The 21712-nt window shown below is 41.6% G+C and overlaps 1 protein-coding gene and 1 non-coding gene across 7 annotated transcripts in view; both read right to left on the bottom strand.

Annotated features, from left to right (window-relative positions):
- magi1b (membrane associated guanylate kinase, WW and PDZ domain containing 1b) overlaps positions 1–21712 on the bottom strand; it is a 436989-nt gene that overhangs the window by 249577 nt on the left and 165700 nt on the right. For 5 of the 6 annotated variants that reach the window (XM_061875249.1, XM_061875251.1, XM_061875250.1 and 2 more), the window contains exon 2: positions 11336–11452. The exons of the other annotated variant lie outside the window; for it this stretch is intronic. In XM_061875249.1, coding sequence (XP_061731233.1) covers positions 11336–11452 — 117 coding nt within the window. The remainder of the gene's footprint in view (positions 1–11335; positions 11453–21712) is intronic. 6 annotated transcript variants of the gene reach the window in all.
- LOC133535727 (U6 spliceosomal RNA) lies at positions 2623–2730 on the bottom strand. Its single transcript, XR_009802309.1, has one exon. It is a non-coding gene; the product is annotated as a U6 spliceosomal RNA (small nuclear RNA).

Below are 21712 nucleotides of genomic sequence, written 5' to 3'. Positions count from 1 at the left end.
TGCCTAACAATAAACAGACATAAGAAACCAAGAATTCGCCCTCGATCATTCTACAGTTATAACTTAATCGGGAAGACAAGCTCTTTGTACACGTAACTCAGGTCCGAATGGAGCTGGAAGGGGCGTGGCCTCCAGATGTGCCTGAATTTCGGGAGATTTTCGGGAGAAAATTTGTCCCTTGAGGTTTTCGGGTGAGGCGCTGAATTCCGGGAGGGTTGGCAAGTATGAAGTAATTGGAGCCCTAAAAAGATCAATAATGCTATTTAATTAATGCTATGCGATTTAAATGTATTATTATTTCTGAGTAACCACAGTGAAAAAATAAATACAATTCCAATAAATATACTTGGGATCCAAAAGGTCCCCCGCTCATAAAGTGATACATTTTTATTATTGTTTGTTTTACTTTCAACACTTAAGTTACTTAGATCAACTTCAGATATATCTGTCGATTTTAGGTTTGAACTATTATTTTGTTGGTTTTATGCTCTTTTGTCAAAGAAAACACAGTTTTTATATGGCAACCACACAATATATGCACATAATATTTTCCACATAAAACATTTTAAAGTGAAATATTTGAAGTAATTGGAGCCTTAAATAGGTCAATAATTCATTTAAAAAAAAAGGTTTTTAACTTTTTTTTTTTTTTTGCATTGGCAATAAGAGCAAAGTAAAGAAAAACAAACAGCCTGCATGGCAGCTTTGTGTCAACATTGCAACTTTTCCCCGTTTCACCTCATTCTACTTTTTTTAGTGTTTTTTATTTTTTTATCTTCTCAATAGCATTTCTCAAAGGACAAAAACTACTTATTCAAACACCAAACTTTTAGTCTCTTTCTGGAGAAGCGCCAACATGTTGAACTGAAAGGGCAAGCTGATAAAAACTGTAAAAACCTATTTCCATTAAACGCAACTAGACTTTTCCATTTGTCCTAAAAAAAAAAAAGGTTCAATATACCGTATTTTCCGGACCATAGGGCCATACTTGCCAACTCTCCCTATTTTCTTGGGAGACTCCCGAATTTCGGTGCCCCTCCCAAAAATCACCCACCGCAACCATTCTCCCGATTTCCACCCAGACAACAATATTGGGGGCGTGCCTTTAATATCTACGGCTTTTCCCACACACAAGTGAATGCAATGCAAACTTGGTCAACAGCCATGCAGGTCACACTGAGGGTGGCCGTATAAACAACTTTAACACGGTTACAAATATGCGCCACACTGTGAAGCCACACCGAACAAGCGTGACAAACACATTTCGGGAGAACATCCGCACCGTAACACAACAGAACAAATACCCGGAACCCCTTGTAGCACTAACTATTCCGGGACTCTACAATATACACCCCCGCTACACCTCAACCCTGCATTGTGTGTATAAACACTAAACCTATTTTATTTATGTAACATACACAATGGACATTATTTATATGTAATACACGATCGACGTTAAACTTTTGTAATGTTTATATTTTCAGCCTTACAAACTTAAATAAAGGAAGACGTATAGAGAAGTAAAACTGAGGAAGAACAATAATTCAAAACAAGGAACACATATAGTATGCGCCTGCCTTGAATTACTGCCTGGGTCAAATTCGCTTCGCGAAATAATTAGCGCATGCTTAGTATTACCGCCTGGTCAAACTTGTGACGTCGATAATTTGAAATCTTATAAAGGGAAGAAGATAAAGAGCTATTCAGTAGGATTTAAGGTCCAAGCTTACATCACACTCAAATTTTTACTGCATACCTTTGGTAAGTGCCGGAGGGAGAAGAGGTTTTGAAATAATTAGCGCATGCTTACTTTTACCATATGCCTTTGGTAAGCACAGGAGTGAGAAGAGGTTTTAAATTAATTAGCGCCCCGGCGGCAATTCAAGGAAATACGGTATTTGGTCAACCATTCAAAGCTTAAACTGATGGAAGGAGGTTTTGGCTCAAAATATCATTCATTATTTCCTTAACGCGGATCAATCGTCCTGTCTCCTTAGCAGAAAAACAGCCCCAAAGCATGATGTTTCCACCCCCTTGCTTCACAGTAGGTATGGTGTTCTTGGGATGCAACTCAGTATTGAGTTTATACCAAAAAGTTCTATTTTGGTTTCATCTGACCACATGACATTCTCCCAATCCTCTGCTGTATCATCCATGTATCCATTTTGGTATAAACTCAACTGGTCGTGTTTGGAGGAAGAAGAATACTGAGTTGCATCCCAAGAACACCACACCTACTGTGAAGCATGGGGGTGGAAACATCATGCTTTGGGACTGTTTTTCTGCTAAGGGGACAGGACGATTGATCCGTGTTAAGGAAAGAATGAATGATATTTTGAGCCAAAACCTCCTTCCATCAGTTAGAGATTTGAATGGTTGCCCAAATACTTATTTTACACCATAATTTACAAATAAATTCTTTAAAATTCCTACAATGTGAATTCCTGGATTTTTTTTTCACATTCTGTCTCTCACAGTTGAAGTGTACCTATGATGAAAATGACAGACCTCTGTCATCATTTTAAGTGGGAGAACTTGCACAATCGCTGGCTGACTAAATACTTTTTTGCCCCACTGTATTTATCTCAGAATTAGCATAAAGAAAAACTATTTTCTATGAAAAAAATTTGGAAACGCTTCACGAATTTGCGTGTCATCCTTGCTACAGGGGGCCATGCTAATCTTCTCTGTATCGTTCCAATTTTAGTATGTGTGTTACCGAAGTAACACATTATTCTGATATGGCCCAAGAAGTATAAATATACTGTTTTTTTAATGTACGTTACAGACACGGTGGCGGTGTTACCACATGTTCACCATAGAAATAAATAATTAATTGTTCATTGTTCTTTAACTTCATATTTCCGATCATATTTTTGTGGAGTCACGACCAACAATGCTAAGAAACAAACGGTCAAGCAGTTTGAGCTGGTCTGGTTGGGGCTTGATGGGAAATACATGCAAATTTAAGTCTGAGGGGTGGAGCTCCATCTCCAGGTTGAGGAGGAGACCCCGCCCCAAGTGGAGGAGTTCAAGTACCTGAGAGTCTTGTTCACGGCGTCTTCAGTAATGCGGACGCTGTATCGATCCGTTGTGGTGAAGAAGGAGCTGAGCCGGAAGGCAAAGCTCTCAATTTATCGGTCGATCTAAAAACCATGTTTCCATACGAGTTGGGAAATTGTGTTAGATGTAAATATAAACGGAATACAATGATTTGCAAATCCTTTTCAACCCATATTCAGTTGAATATGCTACAAAGACAACATATTTGATGTTCAAACTGATAAACATTTAGAATTTGATGCCAGCAACACGTGACAAAGAAGTTGGGAAAGGTGGCAATAAATACTGATAAAGTTGAGGAATGCTCATCAAACACTTATTTGGAACATCCCACAGGTGTGCAGGCTAATTGGGAACAGGTGGGTGCCATGATTGGGTATAAAAACAGCTTCCCAAAAAATGCTCAGTCTTTCACAAGAAAGGATGGGGCGAGGTACACCCCTTTGTCCACAACTGCGTGAGCAAATAGTCAAAGAGTTTAAGAACAACGTTTCTCAAAGTGCATTTGTAAGAAATTTAGGGATTTCAACATCTACGGTCCATAATATCATCAAAAGGTTCAGAAAATCTGGAGAAATCACTCCACGTAAGCGGCATGGCCGGAAACCAACATTGAATGACCGTGACCTTCGATCCCTCAGACGGCACTGCATCAAAAACCGACATCAATCTCTAAAGGATATCACCACATGGGCTCAGGAACACTTCAGAAAACCACTATCACTAAATACAGTTCGTCTCTACATCTGTAAGTGCAAGTTAAAGCTCTACTATGCAAAGCGAAAGCCATTTATCAACAACATCCAGAAACGCCGCCGGCCTCTCTGGGCCCGAGATCATCTATGATGGACTGATGCAAAGTGGAAAAGTGTTCTGTGGTCTGACGAGTCCACATTTCAAATATTTTGGGGAAATGTACGACATTGTGTCATCCGGACCAAAGGGAAAGAGAACCATCCGGACTGTTATCGACGCAAAGTTCAAAAGAGCTGGACGAAGTGGCTGGGGAGAGGGAAGTTTGGGCTTCCCTGCTTAGAAAAAACCGACATCAAACTCTAAAGGGTATCACCAAATGGGCTCAGGAACACTTCAGAAAACCACTATCACTAGATACAGTTTGTCGCTACATCTGTAAATGCAAGTTAAAACTCTACTATGCAAAGCGAAAGCCCTTTATCAACAACATCCAGAAACGCCGCCGGCTTCTCTGGGCCAGAGATCATCTATGATGGACTGATGCAAAGTGGAAAAGTGTTCTGTGGTCTGACGAGTCCACATTTCAAATATTTGGGGGAAATATACGACATTGTGTCATCCGGACCAAAGGGGAAGAGAAACGTCCGGGCTGTTATCGACACAAAGTTCATAAGAGGTGAACGAAGTGGCTGGGGACAGGGGAGTTTGGACTTCCCTGCTTAGGCTGCTGCCCCCGCAACCCGACTTCGGATAAGCAAAAGAAGATGGTTGGATGGATGACTGAAATACTGTCAACGTTAAGAACATGAAAGTTTGTCAATGGAACTCATGTTCACAAGGAACGCCCATTTGTGCCCAAAACACTCAACCGTCCCCTCTTGAACTAAGCGTAACTCGACTCACACTTTTACATTTTTTTACACAATCTCGAATCGGCAGAAAAAGGAATTATAATGAATGGTAACAGACAATATATATATATATATATATATATTTTAAACTGACTCCATAGGGCCTCATGACTACATGCTACAAAGGCATCAGATTGCCTGAACCCTTTGCACCTTCTTAGCATAAACACACTGGGGGGGTTCATTCCACTCAGCATGGGGGCGTTACCTTGAAAGAAACCCCCCACCAGTCGCTCTTATTGTCATCGGCAGTATGTTAAGACCCCCCATTCAACCGGTCCCCTGGTCAGTGTATAGAAACCACAAATAGGTTTTGACTGAGCACCCCCCCCCCTCCCAAAAGGGACAAGTGGTAGCAAATGAATGAATGAATTTTAGAATTTCCGTATTTTTCGGACTATAAGGCGCACTTAAAATCCTCTCATGTTCTCAAAAGTCGACAGATTTGGTTGTGGTTACTGACCTCGAAGCTATTTTATGGTGAAATGATAAGTAGATGGCAGCCACACATAAGAGATACATGTAGACTGCACTATGATGACGGTCACACATTAGAGCTACGTGTAGACTGCAATATGATGACAGTCACACACAAGAGATACGTGTAGACTGCAATATGATGACAGTCACACATAAGAGATACATGTAGACTGCAATATGATGGCAGTCACACATAAGAGCTACTTGTAGTCTGCAATATGATGGCAGTCACACATTAGAGCTACGTGTAGACTGCAATATGATGGCAGTCACACATTAGTGATACAGGTAGACTGCAATATGATGGCAGTCACACACAAGAGATACATGTAGACTGCAATATGATGGCAGTCACACATAAGAGATACAAGTAGACTGCAATATGATGGCAGTCACACATAGGAGCTATGTGTGGACTGCACTATGATGGCAGTCACACAAGAGATACGTGTAGACTGCAATATGAAGGCAGTCACACATAGGAGCTACGTGTAGACTGCAATATGATGGCAGTCCCACATAAGAGATACAGGTAGACTGCAATATGATGGCAGTCACACATAAGAGCTACGTGTAGAATGCAATATGATGGCAGTCACACATAAGAGATACAGGTAGACTGTAATATGATGGCAGTCACACATAAGACCTACGTGGAGACTGCAATATGATGGCAGTCACACAAAATATATATGTGGAGACTGCCATATGATGGCAGTCACACATAAGAGCTCATGGAGACTGCACTATGATGGCAGTCACACATAAGAGCTATGTGTAGACTGCAATATGATGGCAGTCACACATAAGAGATATGTGTAGATTGCAATGTGAAGGCAGTCACACATAAGAGATACTGTACATGTAGACTTAAATATGATGGCAGTCACACATTAAAGATACAGGTAGACTGTAATATGATGGCAGTCACACATAAGACCTACGTGGAGACTGCACTATGATGGCAGTCACACAAGAGATACGTGTAGACTGCAATATGATGGCAGTCACACATACGAGATATGTGTAGATTGCAATATGATGGCAGTCACACATACGAGATATGTGTAGATTGCAATATGATGGCAGTCACACATAAGAGATACGTGGAGACAGCAATATGAAGGCAGTCACACATAAGAGCTACGTGGAGACTGCAATATGATGGCAGTCACACAGGAGAGCTACGTGGAGATTGCACTATGATGGCAGTCACACATAAGAGCTACGTGGAGACTGCAATATGATGGCAGTCACACATAAGAGTTACGTGGAGACTGCAATATGATGGCAGTCACACATAAGAGCTACGTGTAGACTGCAATATGATGGCTGTCACACATAGGAGCTACGTGTAGACTGCACTATGATGGCAGTCACACAAGAGATACGTGGAGACAACAATATGAAGGCAGTCACACATAAGAGCTACGTGGAGACTGCAATCTGACGGCAGTCACAAATAAGAGCTATGTGTAGATTGCAATATGATGGCAGTCACACATAAGAGATACGTGTAGACTGCAATATGATGGCAATCACACATAAGAGATGTGTGTAGATTGCAATATGATGGCAGTCACACATAAGAGATACGTGGAGACTGCAATATGATGGCAGTCACACAAAATATATATGTGGAGAGTGCCATATGATGGCAGTCACACATAAGAGCTCATGAATACTGCACTATGATGGCAGTCACACATAAGAGATACAGGTAGACTGCAATATAATGGCAGTCACACATAAGAGATACGTGTAGACTGCAATATAATGGCAGTCACACATAAGAGATATGTGTAGATTGCAATATGATGGCAGTCACACATAAGAGATACGTGTACACTTAAATATGATGGCAGTCACACATAAGAGATACAGGTAGACTGTAATATGATGGCAGTCACACGTAAGAGCTACGTGGAGACTGCAATATGATGGCAGTCACACATAAGAGCTACGTGGAGACTGCAATATGATGGCAGTCACACATAAGAGATACGTGGTGACAACAATATGATGGCAGTCACACATAAGAGCACATGGAGACTGCACTATGATGGCAGTCACACATAAGAGATACGTGTAGACTGCAATATGATGGCAGTCACACATAAGAGATACGTGTAGACTTAAATATGATGGCAGTCACACATAAGAGATACATGTATACTGTAATATGATGGCAGTCACACATAAGACCTACGTGTAGACTGCAATATGATGGCAGTCACACATAAGAGATACATGTAGACTTAAATATGATGGCAGTCACACATAAGAGATACAGGTAGACTGTAATATGATGGCAGTCACACATAAGACCTACGTGTAGACTGCAATATGATGGCAGTCACACATAAGAGGTACGTGTAGACTGCAATATGATGGCAGTCACACATATGAGATATGTGTAGACTGCAATATGATGGCACTCACACATAAGAGCTACGTGGAGACTGCAATATGATGGCAGTCACACATAAGAGATACAGGTAGACAGTAATATGATGGCAGTCACACATAAGACCTACGTGGAGACTGCAATATGATGGTAGTCACACATAAGAGATACGTGTAGACTGCAATATGATGGCAATCACACATAAGAGATACGTGGAGACAACAATATGATGGCAGTCACACATAAGAGCTCATGGAGACTGCACTATGATGGCACTCACACATAAGAGATATGTGTAGACTTAAATATGATGGCAGTCACACATAAGAGATACGTGGAGACTGCAATATGATGGCAGTCACACATAAGAGATACGTGGAGACTGCAATATGACGCCAGTCACACATCAGAGATCCGTGTAGATGGCAGTCACACATAAGAGATACGTGCAGACTGCAATATGACTCCAGTAAACAACACCAAAATTGTGTTTTTTCCATTGGGAATATAGAACATTACACACGGCGCTCAAAAATCTATCAAAATGTTTTAGTAAAAAAAGGCACGTGGCTGAATACAACCTAGCGTATTTTACGGACTATAAGGCGCTGTGTAAATTATCAAATAAAACTTTGTATAACATTGTGTTCCGGACAAGACGACAAAAGGCTGAAACCTTCCAAGAAGAATGCTCGTAAAACTTCACTGGACTTCCAAGCGGAGACAGGGCAGGATCTGCCCAACTTCCACAGGAACTCTTTTCGAAGTATTTTACGAACTCTTTCTTTGATCTATTTTAAGGGACTTTCTTTGAACTGTTCGGGAACCGAAGGCAACGTTGTTCACGACCCACTTCCCTGAGGAAGCAGCTGTGGGAAGGAGGCGAGGGGGGCGGAATCAAATAAAGAAAGATGAGTACGATCTTGGGGCAGAGCTTGGTGCAGGACTGTACAGACAGTACAGTGACCATGTCTCTCCTCAGACCTGAGTCCAAATTTAATTATGTCTCTGTTTGATTCTTTTCCTTTTGTCTTGTTTATTAGATGTCATCAGGGTTTGAACCTGACAGGCGCACGTAAAATCCTTTGTTTTTTCTCAAAACTTGAAAGTGCTCCTTATAACCCGGTGCGCCTAATGTAAGGAATCCTTCTGGTTTCTCTAATATTTTGTATTGCCAGATATTTTGGAAATCATCTCTTCGGTCCATGTGATTGGAAACTCCAAAAAAAAGACAACCCCAGCTTGTTGATACTCAGGCAGCCAAGTCAAGTGCAAGACTCGATGTTTAACTCACCACCATCCCACTCCCACCAGCATGAAAATGTGTGTGCGCTGTTGCATCGCCCCATCTGTCTCTTTTCCTCCATCTCCCCATCTCCACCCAGCCCCCCATCTCCATCCCCGCCGCCTCAGAACCCCTCCTCCCTTCCTCACTGTCCTCTTAGCCTATATATGTGGGTCGCCTGATCGTCTGCACCATTCATCGCTCAGAACTGCACCAGCAACCCGATATCCACCAGCTTTCCTCATTTTGGGAAGACGTCCCGATCGCATCGGACCACAGACCCTTAAGCGGGACGTACCATGGTTCTATTTACAAAGAGAACGGTCACAGATGGTTGCACTTTAAGAACCTTAACCCAAAGACGGTGGTAGAACGGGAGTAACTGTGAGCAGGGAGAGGACTAGAAGAACTGATATCAGGACTTGGGGTCGGGGTCACAAATGAGAGCAGGATGCAGAGAGGCGGGGATAATGGGTATGGGTTTAGGGTGACTGCAAGGAAGGCTGATGGGGGGAGGGGTCGGAGAAGAGTAGCTGTATTATCATTCTTAAGTTGGCTCAACTGAGAGAATGCCAAAAGCTAAAAAGTATTGTTCCTATTGCAGAGTCAGCGTTGAGAAGTGGTGCCTAGTCAGAGCACTCATGTTCGGTCCTGCTTTTCTGCACTCTTGAGTCTGACTGACATTCCTCGTAAGAAAACTGGCAGCGGTCGTACGTGGTAAGTCAGTGAGGGCCTTCTTACAGCCGGCGTTAGTCCCAGAGAGTCGGCATAACAAGTTCACGGTAGCATTTCAACGGTTTTCCCCGAGATATTCAGAGATGCTACCTCAGTAGAAGCATTTAAGTCCGATCGTAAAACTCGTGGTTCAATCAATCAATCAATCAATGTTTATTTATATAGCCCTAAATCACAAGTGCCTTAAAGGGCTGCACAAGCCACAATGACATCCTCGGTTCAGAGCCCTCAAAAGGCCAAGGAAAAACTCACAACCCAGTAGGACGTCAGTGTGGATGACTATGAGAAACCTGGAGAGGATCGCAGATGTGGTCCCCTTTCTACCCCCAACCCCACTCAAGGGGAGACCGGATGCAATGGATGTCGAGTGGGTCTAACCTAATATTGTGAAAGTCCAGTCCATAGTGGATCTAACATAATAGTGTGACAGTCAATCAATCAATCAATCAATGTTTACTTATATAGCCCTAAATCACTAGTGTCTCAAAGGGCTGCACAAACCACTACCACATCCTCGGTAAGCCCACATAAGGGCAAGGAAAACTCACACCCAGTGGGACGTCTGTGACAATGATGACTATGAGAACCTTGGAGAGGAGGAAAGCAATGGATGTCGAGCGGGTCTAACATGATACTGTGAAAGTTCAATCCATAATGGATCCAACACAGTCGCGAGAGTCCAGTCCAAAGCGGATCCAACACAGCAGCGAGAGTCCCGTTCACAGCGGAGCCAGCAGGAAACCATCCCAATCGGAGGCGGATCAGCAGCGCAGAGATGTCCCCAGCCGATACACAGGCAAGCAGTACATGGCCACCGGATCAGACCGGACCCCCTCCACAAGGGAGAGTGGGACACAGGAGAAAAAGAGAAGAAACGGCAGATCAACTGGTCTAAAAAGGGAGTCTATTTAAAGGCTAGAGTATACAAATGAGTTTTAAGGTGAGACTTAAATGCTTCTACTGAGGTGGCATCTCGAACTGTTACCGGGAGGGCATTCCAGAGTACTGGAGCCCGAAATGAAAAAGCTCTATAGCCCGCAGACTTTTTTCGGGCTTTAGGAATCACTAATAATGATTGCTTGATTGATTGATGTTACATGCATGCATGTGTGATGCATCATGTATGCATGCATGTGAGATGTATCATGTTGTATGTATGCATGTGTGATGTATCATGTTGTATGTATGCATGTGTGATGCATCATGTATGCATGCATGTGTGATGTATCATGTTGTATGTATGCATGTGTGATGCATCATGTATGCATGCATGTGAGCTGTATCATGTTGTATGCATGCATGTGTGATGTATCATGTTGTATGTATGCATGTGTGATGTATCATGTTGCATGCATGCATGTGTGATGCATCATGTATGCATGCATGTGAGCTGTATCATGTTGTATGCATGCATGTGTGATGTATCATGTTGTATGTATGCATGTGTGATGTATCATGTTGCATGCATGCATGTGTGATGCATCATGTATGCATGCATGTGAGCTGTATCATGTTGTATGCATGCATGTGTGATGTATCATGTTGTATGTATGCATGTGTGATGCATCATGTATGCATGCATGTGAGATGTATCATGTCGTATGCATGCATGTGTGATGTATCATGTATGCATGCATGTGTGATGTATCATGTATGCATGCATGTGTGATGTATATGTTGTCTGCATGTTCCAAAAAAACTCAAACTCAAAGAAGTATGAGTTTAGTGTGCGGAGCAGGAGATGATTTTGGGACTCACAAGGCACGGCGTGGCGGTAAAGGTTGTCTCGGATAATCTGCTGCAGTTCGTGGTCCGGCGAAGACTTCTGGAAGCGCTGGCTGAGATAGTGCTTCAGGTCCTTGTTCAGCTTGTTTCCTGTTTTTTGGTGGACACAAATGGGAAAACATGTGATAACGGCCTTAAAACCCCATGGAGCCACGGTTATCGGCACGGTATCGGCACGGTATCGGGACGGCGTGACGTGGTTTGGAGAGGGGCCCTGCCAGCAACCTGAGGGTTCCTGGTTCCATCCCTAGCTTCTACCAACCTCATCACGTCTGTTGTGTCTTCGAGCAAGACACTTCACCCTTGCTCCTGATGGTGGTTAGGGCCTTGCAGTGTGTGTGAATGGGTGAATGTGGGAATAGTCTCAAAGCGCTTTAAATACTTTGAGGTAGAAAACCGCTATAGAAGTATAACCATAGACGTCTTATAAGGAGACGCAGCATTGGCTGCTGTGACACGAGAAATTGGGCCGCCATCTTGAAGTGGTGATAAGGAGCTGGCGAAATAATTGCCAACCCTCCCGAAAATCTCCCGGGGCAACCATTCTCCCCAATTTCTCCCGATTTCCACCCGGACAACAATATTGGGGGCGTGCCTTAAAGGCACTACCTTTAGCATCCTCTCTCACCTGAAAAGGAGACTATTATATATGTCTCCGTTATCCACAGGTTGATCTATAATCCATAAAGTAGGCAGGCACGGAGCTATTTCTCAGCGTGTTTACTTTAATACACTGACACACAACATCCGGATTCCCATCATGCATTGCTTCGAAACTACGGCAAGTAGTAATGTCCAAAAACATAACAGAGACGAAGCGGAAGAAGGAAGAAGAGACACGGCGACGACGAGTAAGAAGAAAAAAGTACGTTTGCAAGTTTTCATGTCTGTTGATCATGTTTTTTTGTTTTGGACACTCGGTTCCTGTTTTTGCACTTCCTTGTTTGTTTTGTTTCCATGACGACCCATTCGTTTCACCTGTCCTCGTGTCACGCACCTGTCTCACGTTTTGCACTCACACACTTGTTTTTACTAATCATGTCTATTATTTAAACCGAATGTTGCCAGGGAGTCCGCCTGAAGACTTTTCCTCTACTCACGTTGTGCCATGTTTACGATTGTTTCTTAGTCCAATGCCACGTAACTTTTTGGTTCGTTTAATTCCACAGTTAGTGTATTTTGTTTTTTGTCCATAGTTCTTCTTTTGTGCTAGTTTTGTTTTCGTTAGTCAAGTTTGTTCTCCGCCATTGTGCGCGCCCTTTTTTTAATGCCTTTTTTTGTATTTATAGTGTAAAAATTAAATATGTCTTCAATTTCACGCCTCGCCCGCGCCAATTTTCCTTTGCCTTCCGGAAAAACAAACGCCATGGTCCACGTTTTGACACAAGCTCCAAAATGATGGGAAATAATTTTTTTTCAGTTCGTCCAGGACAGCTCGGAGGGGAAGGAGCATGCTGCCTGTGGTTCAAATCCAGGCTCGGGAACTTTCTGTGTGGAGTTTGCATGTTCTCCCCGTGAATGCGTGGGTTCCCTCCGGGTACTCCGGCTTCCTCCCACTTCCAAAGACATGCACCTGGGGATAGGTTGATTGGCAACACTAAATTGGCCCTAGTGTGTGAATGTGAGTGTGAATGTTGTCTGTCTATCTGTGTTGGCCCTGCGATGAGGTGGCGACTTGTCCAGGGTGTACCCCGCCTTCCGCCCGATTGTAGCTGAGATAGGCGCCAGCGCCCCCCGCGACCCCAAAAGGGAATAAGCGGTAGAAATGGATGGATGGATATATATATATATATATATATATATATATATATATATATATATATATATATATATATATATATATATATATATATATATATATATATATACATACATACATATTTAAAACATGTCATCAAAATTGTAAAATTAATCTTAATCAGGAAAAATTACTAATGATTTTCCAAAAATTATTTTTTTATTTTTTTCCAAAAGATTCGAATTAGCTAGTTTTTCTCTTCTTCTTTTCGTTTGAATTTTGCATTTTAAAAGAGTCGAAATCGAAGATGAACTATGTTTCAAAATGTAATTTTCATTATTTTCCTGTTTTCTCCTCTTTTAAACCGTTCAATTAAGTGGGGTTTTTTTTCATCATTTATTCTCTACCGCAGGGGTGTCAAACTCAAATACAAAGTGGGCCAAAATTTTAAACGGAAATAAGCCGCGGGCCAAGCTTGAACAAATTAACCTTTTAATCGGGACCCAAACAAGTTTTGCATTAAATATTGAACAAGCAAGGCTTATATAACTTTAGTGACATGCAAAATCCAGTTTCAAATAATAATAATTAAAAGAATATCAATGGCATATCAAATGAAATTTCAATAAAAATGTTCCCTAGGGAGGTGTTTAGGGCACGTCCAGCTGGTAGGAGGCCACGGGGAAGACCCAGGACACGTTGGGAAGACTATGTCTCTCGGCTGATCCTGGGAACGCCTCGGGATCCCCCGGGAAGAGCTAGACGAAGTGGCTGGAGATAGGGAAGTCTGGGCTTCCCTGCTTAGGCTGCTGCCCCCGCGACCCGACCTCGGATAAGCGGAAGATGATGGATGGATGGATGGATGGATGTTATGTCTTTTTTTCTATTTGCAATCTTCTGAGGTAAATATCCAATTTTTTCCACAGGCTAATAACACATTTGAAAATAAAACAACAATAATGAATGAACCAAACATTCAAGCCTTGAAGTAGCAAGAGAAAATGCATGAATAAAACGTTAATTATTGGTCAGTTTGCTGGAAGTTTCCCGGAAGAGTTAGTGCTGCAAGGGATTCTGGGTATTTGTTCTGTTGTGTCACGGTGCGGATGTTCACCCGAAATGTGTTGGTCATTCTTGTTTGGTGTGGGTTCACAGTGCGGCGCATATTTGTAACAGTGCTAAGGTTGTTTATACGGCCACCCTCAGTGTGACCTGTATGGCTGTTGACTAAGTATGTATGGCATTCACTTGTGTGTGTGTGTGTGTAAAAGCCACAAATATTATGTGACACACAGTTAATATGGAGGAAAAGCGGATGTGACGACAGGTTGTAGAGAACGCTAAAGGCAATATAGTTGTCCAGGTGGAAATCGGTAAAAATTTGGGAGAATGGTTGCCCCGGGAGATTTTCGGGAGGGGCACTGAACTTCGGGAGTCTACCGGGGAAATTTAGGAGGGTTGGCAAGTATGAGTATTAGCGGTGAATGCGGTGTAACACCGGCGGGCTAGCTCTAATGCTAAATTGATATTGCCTCAAGGGCCAAATTGAATTACACGGCGGTCCAGATTTGGCCCGCGGGCCAGAGTTTGACACCCACGCTCTACCGTAAAAGGAAAAAAAAAATGTGTTGGTCATTCTTGTTTGGTGTGGGTTCACAGTGTGGCGCATATTTGCAACAGTGTTAAAGTTGTTTATACGGCCACCCTCAGTGTGACCTGTATGGCTGTCGACCAAGTTTGCATTGCATTCACTTGTGTGTGTGTATGTGTGTGTGTGTGTGTGTGTGTGTGTGTGTGTGTGTGTGTGTGTGTGTGTGTGTGTGTGTGTGTGTGTGTGTGTGTGTGTAAAAGCCACAAATATTATGTATGGAGGAAAAGCGGATGTGACGACAGGTTGTAGAGAACGCTAAAGGCAGTGCCTTAAATGCACGCCCCCAATATAGTTGCCCAGGTGGAAATCGGTAGAAATTTGGGAGAATGGATGCCCTGGGAGATTTTCGGGAGGGGCACTGAACTTCGGGAGTCTACCGGGGAAATTTAGGAGGGTTGGCAAGTATGAGTTTTAGCGGTGAATGCGGTGTAACACCGGCGGGCTAGCTCTAATGCTAAATTGATATTGCCTCAAGGGCCAAATCAAATTACACCGCGGGCCAAATTTTGACACCCATGCTCTACCGTAAAAGGAAAAAAAATGTACGACAGAATGACAGGCAGAAATACCCATTTTTTTTATATATATAGATGTATTTATTAAATGTAAATTGAGCAAATTGGCTATTTGGCCATTTATTTAAGTGTGTATCAAACTGGTAGCCCTTTGCATTAATCAGCACCCAAGAAGTAGCTCTAGCTTTCAAAAAGGTTGCTGACCCCTGCTCTAACATGTTCACCATTTATTTATCGCTGTTAGAAATCAACGCTCTGGAGCCAAAAAATAATAACAAACAATTCGATTTCGCGGCCACAACAAAGCGAGGTGCTAAAGGTGCACTTTGCACACGTGCCATCGCCACTTAAGAGGAGGCAGCTGCTTGCACAATCGCCTTGACCGGCTTGCCAGACAGCTGACCGCCAGCACCGGGAATCGGTCGTCCCGCCGCTCGGACCATCTGGACCTCGTGCACGCATTAGCCGACTGGATGGCGTCCACCTTGGTGCCTATTTAAACGTGTCGTTACGGAAAACGGCCACAACCGCCGGGGCCGTGCCAAACACGTGCGGACAAAAACAAACAGCATGATAACATGAATAATAGAACGGAGACGGAAAGGAGAGACATTTACATAATTCGCCTAATGAATATTACGCTGAGTCGTCTAAATAGAAACCGCGGGGAAATACACACATGATATCATTTTTCATACAAATGTTTCTCATCTATGCATTGCAGCTGAGGCCATTTTTTTTTTGGGGGGTTGTTTTCCTGGGCAAACCTGCGAGTCATAAAGGCCCTTGATTCTGTTGCCATGGAAACTGTGCGTATGTGCTTGTGTGTTTAATAACATGATAGATAGTACATAGTGCTGCAATGCTTGGAAGACCAGCTGGAGATTTTAGACAGGACGATACAATGATGCAAATACAATCTTACTAAGATGCAGTCCTGGTCAAAAGTTTACGTACACTTGTAAAAGAACATGATGTCATGGCTGTCTTGAGTTGCTAATATTTAAGGACCGAATGTCCCTTTGGGACAGAGGACCCTATTGTATCTCTATGTTTTCCTTAATATTAATATTATACCGCCGCCTCTTTGAGCTGTAATTTGACCCCCTTAACATGCTTCAAAACTCACCAAATTTTACACACACATCAGGACTGGTGAAAATTGCCATCAAATCAAAAACCCAAAACTCAAAATTGTGCTCTAGGAAAAAACACAGACAAAACCGCTTGTAACTTCCATTAGGAATGTCGTAGAGACATAAAACAAAAACCTCTATGTAGGTCTCACTTAGACCTACATTTTAATAATTAACATCCTGAAGCAAAAATCAAGGAAGTTGATATCATTTTTGCCTCTTTGAGCTGTAATTTGACCCCCTTAAAATGTTTCAAAACTCACCAAATTTTACACACACATCAGGACAGGTGAAAATTGCAATCTAATAAAAAACCAAATCACAAAACTCAAAATTGTGATCTAGCGCCCCTTAGGAATAAAACACAGACAAAACTGCTACTAGGAAGAAAACAGACAAAAACAGCTTTTAACTTCCGTTAGGAATGTCATAGAGACATGAAACAAAAACCTCTATGTAGGTCTCACTTAGACCTAAATTTCATACACTGACCTTCTTCAGCAAAAATCAACAGGAAGTTGGCAAAAACCCTTTAAAAACAAAATTTTCCTAAAAAATTTAATTTTTGCCTCTTTGAGCTGTAATTTGACCCCCTTTAAATGCTTCAAAACTCACCAAACTGGACACACACATCAGGACTGGCGAAAATTGCGATCTAATAAAAAAAAAACAATCCTAAAAGTCAAAACTGCGCTCTAGCGCCCCCTAGGAATAAAACACAGACAAAACTGTTCCTAAGAAGAAAACAGACAAAAGAGCTTGTAAATTCCGTTAGGAATGTCGTAGAGACATGATACAAAAACCTCTATGTAGGTCTCACTTAGACCTAAATTTCATACACTGACCTTCTTCAGCAAAATTCAACAAGAAGTTGGCAAAAAACCCTTCAAAACAAAAGTTTCCTAAAAAATGTCATTGTTGCCTCTTTGAGCTGTAATTTGACCCCCTTAAAATGCTTCAAAACTCACCAAAATGGACACACACATCAGGACTGGCGAAAAATGCGATCTAATAAAAAAAAGAAAAAAATCCCAAAACTCAAAATTGCGCTTTAGCGCCCCCTAGGAATAAAACACAGACAAAACTGCTCCTAGGAAAAAACACAGACAAAACTGTTTGTAACTTCCGGTAGGAATGTCGTAGAGACATGAAACAAAAACATCTATGTAGGTCTCACTTAGACCTACATTTCATACACTGAAGTCCTTCAACAGGAAGTTGGCAAAAACCCCTTTAAAACAAAAGTTTCCTAAAAAATGTCATTTTTGCCTCTTTGAGCTGTAATTTGACCCCCTTAAAATGTTTCAAAACTCACCAAACTGGACACACACATCAGGACTGGCAAAAAATGCGGTGTAATAAAAAAAACAAACCTCAAAACTCAAAATTGCGCTATAGCGCCGCCTAGGAATAAAACACAGACAAAACTGTTCCTAGGAAGAAAACACAGACAAAACTGTTTGTAACTTCCCTTAGGAATGTCATAGAGACATGAAAGAAAAACCTCTATGTAGGTCTGACTTAGACCAAGATTTCATGCAGTGACCTCCTTCAGCAAAAATCAACAGGAAGTTGGCAAATACCCCTTCAAAACAAAAGTTTCCTAAACAATTTTCCTTTTTGCCTCTTTGAGTTGTAATTTGACCCCCTTAAAATGCTTCAAAACTCACCAAACTGGACACACACATCAGGACTGGCAAAAATTGCGATCTAATAAATAACAAACCCCGAAACTCAAAATTGCGCTCTAGCGCCCCCTAGGAATAAAACACAGACAAAACTGCTCCTAGGAAGAAAACACAAACAAAAATGTTTGTAACTTCCTTTAGGAATGTCGTAGAGACATGAAACAAAAACCTCTATGTAGGTCTGATTTAGACCTACATTTAATAAATTGACACCCTTCAACAAAAATCAACAGGAAGTTGGCAAAAACCCTTTAAAAACAAAATTTTCCTAAAAAATTTAATTTGTGCCTCTTTGAGCTGTAATTTGACCCCCTTTAAATGCTTCAAAACTCACCAAACTGGACACACACATCAGGACTGGCGAAAATTGCGATCTAATAAAAAAAAACAATCCTAAAAGTCAAAACTGCGCTCTAGCGCCCCCTAGGAATAAAACACAGACAAAACTGTTCCTAAGAAGAAAACAGACAAAACAGCTTGTAAATTCCGTTAGGAATGTCGTAGAGACATGATACAAAAACCTCTATGTAGGTCTCACTTAGACCTAAATTTCATACACTGACCTTCTTCAGCAAAATTCAACAAGAAGTTGGCAAAAAACCCTTCAAAACAAAAGTTTCCTAAAAAATGTCATTGTTGCCTCTTTGAGCTGTAATTTGACCCCCTTAAAATGCTTCAAAACTCACCAAAATGGACACACACATCAGGACTGGCGAAAAATGCGATCTAATAAAAAAAAGAAAAAAATCCCAAAACTCAAAATTGCGCTTTAGCGCCCCCTAGGAATAAAACACAGACAAAACTGCTCCTAGGAAAAAACACAGACAAAACTGTTTGTAACTTCCGGTAGGAATGTCGTAGAGACATGAAACAAAAACATCTATGTAGGTCTCACTTAGACCTACATTTCATACACTGAAGTCCTTCAACAGGAAGTTGGCAAAAACCCCTTTAAAACAAAAGTTTCCTAAAAAATGTCATTTTTGCCTCTTTGAGCTGTAATTTGACCCCCTTAAAATGTTTCAAAACTCACCAAACTGGACACACACATCAGGACTGGCAAAAAATGCGGTGTAATAAAAAAAACAAACCTCAAAACTCAAAATTGCGCTATAGCGCCGCCTAGGAATAAAACACAGACAAAACTGTTCCTAGGAAGAAAACACAGACAAAACTGTTTGTAACTTCCCTTAGGAATGTCATAGAGACATGAAAGAAAAACCTCTATGTAGGTCTGACTTAGACCAAGATTTCATACAGTGACCTCCTTCAGCAAAAATCAACAGGAAGTTGGCAAATACCCCTTCAAAACAAAAGTTTCCTAAACAATTTTCCTTTTTGCCTCTTTGAGTTGTAATTTGACCCCCTTAAAATGCTTCAAAACTCACCAAACTGGACACACACATCAGGACTGGCAAAAATTGCGATCTAATAAATAACAAACCCCGAAACTCAAAATTGCGCTCTAGCGCCCCCTAGGAATAAAACACAGACAAAACTGCTCCTAGGAAGAAAACACAAACAAAAATGTTTGTAACTTCCTTTAGGAATGTCGTAGAGACATGAAACAAAAACCTCTATGTAGGTCTGATTTAGACCTACATTTAATAAATTGACACCCTTCAACAAAAATCAACAGGAAGTTGGCAAACACCCCTTTAAAACAAAAGTTTCCTAAAAAATGTCATTTTTGCCTCTTTGAGCTGTAATTTGACCCCCTTAAAATGTTTCAAAACCCACTAAACTGGACACACACATCAGGACTGGGGAAAATTGCGATTTGATAAAAAAAAAAAAAATCCAAAAACTCAAAATTGCGCTCTAGCGCCCCCTAGGAATAAAACAAACAAAACTGCTCCTAGGAAGAAAACACAGACAAAACTGCTTGTAACTTTCGTTAGGAATGTCGTAGAGACATGAAACAAAAACCTCTATGTAGGTCTGACTTAGACCTAGATTTCATACACTGACATTCTTCAGCAAAAATCAACAGGAAGTTGGCAAAAACCCCTTAAAAACAAACGTTTCCTAAAAAATATCACTTTTGCCTCTTTGAGCTGTAATTTGACCCCCTTAAAATGTTTCAAAACTCACCAAACTGGACACACACATCAGGACTGGGGAAAATTCCGATCTAAAAAAAACCAAAAAAAAAAAACCAACCCAAAACTCAAAATTGTGTTCTCTAGCGCCCCCTAGGAATAAAACACAGACAAAACTGCTCCTAGGAAGAAAACACATACGAAACTGCTTGTAGCTTCAGGTAGGAATGTCGTAGAGACATGAAACAAAAACCTCCATGTAGGTCTCACTTAGACCTACATTTACATCTTTCAGCAAAAATCAACAGGAAGTTGGCAATCACCTTCAAAACAAAAGTTTCGTAAAGACCCGTCACCTTTTTTCAAACATTATCTCCTCTGAGCGCGTTTGTTGTGTCGGCTTCAAACTCGCACAGGAAAGAGATTGAACCCTTCTGATTAAAAGTTGAGTAATTCAGGACAGCCATGGCATTATGTTCTTTATAAGTGTATGCAAACTTTTGACCACGTTTGTATGAAAAACAAAAGATGGAAAGTGTTTCTTAACGACCACTACAGTTTCATTGGTATTCTTCTCCGGTTTAAAGGTTGCTAGGAGAGAGAGAGAGAGAACAGGAAAAGGTTGCGTCTCGCCGCACGGCCCAAACTCCTCCTGGGGAGGAAACCCTGCTCCTGGCACCGTCCCACCCAGACAAATCACTGGACTGTAATCCTCACCACGGGTCGTAGGGAAGTGTTCAGGCCATCTGACAGCACGTAACATGCGGCCCTACATGCGCGTGGACATGGCGGTTACTGGAGAGTCATGTGTAGTAAGCCACCAAGAAAATGTGGCTGTCCGACAACATTTAAAAAACGTAGCATTAAAACTTCATTATTTTAAGGGACGGCGTGGCGCAGTGAGAGAGTGGCGCTTTGAGCGCTGTACAAATACAACCCATTTATCATTTATTTATTTATAAGTGATGTCACCTGACAACAGAGATTAAGACTTGAGACTTCAGCCATTTGAGCGTCCAAATACCGTATTTATCGGACTATAAGGCTTATTTAAAGGCCTACTGAAATGAGATGTTCTTATTTAAACGGGGATAGCAGGTCCATTCTATGTGTCATACTTGATCATTTCTTGATATTGCCATATTTTTGCTGAAAAGATTTAGTAGAGAACATAGACGATAAAGTTCGCAACTTTTAGTCGCTAATAAAAAAGCCTTGCATGTACCGGAAGTAGCAGACGATGTGCGCGTGACGTCACGGGTTGTGGAGCTCCTCACATCTGAACATTGTGTATAATCATGGCCGCCAGCAGCAAGCGCGATTCGGATCGAGAAAGCGACAACTTCCCCATTAATTTGAGCGAGGATGAAAGATTCGTCGATGAGGAAAGTTAGAGTGAGGCACTAAAAAAAAAAAAAAAAAGAAAAGAAAACGCGACGGCTCCGGCAGTGGAAGCGTTTCAGATGTAATTAGACACATTTACTAGGATAATTCTGGAAAATCCCTTATCTGCTTATTGTTTTAATAGTGTTTTAGTGAGATTCTAAAGTAACATGTCTTCCTGTACACGTTATTTTCGC

The sequence above is a fragment of the Nerophis ophidion genome, linkage group LG16, assembly GCF_033978795.1.
Source record: "Nerophis ophidion isolate RoL-2023_Sa linkage group LG16, RoL_Noph_v1.0, whole genome shotgun sequence".
Lineage (NCBI taxonomy): Eukaryota > Metazoa > Chordata > Actinopteri > Syngnathiformes > Syngnathidae > Nerophis > Nerophis ophidion.
Note: the sequence above shows the minus strand (reverse complement) of the source record. Positions and strands in the feature narration are given on the sequence as shown.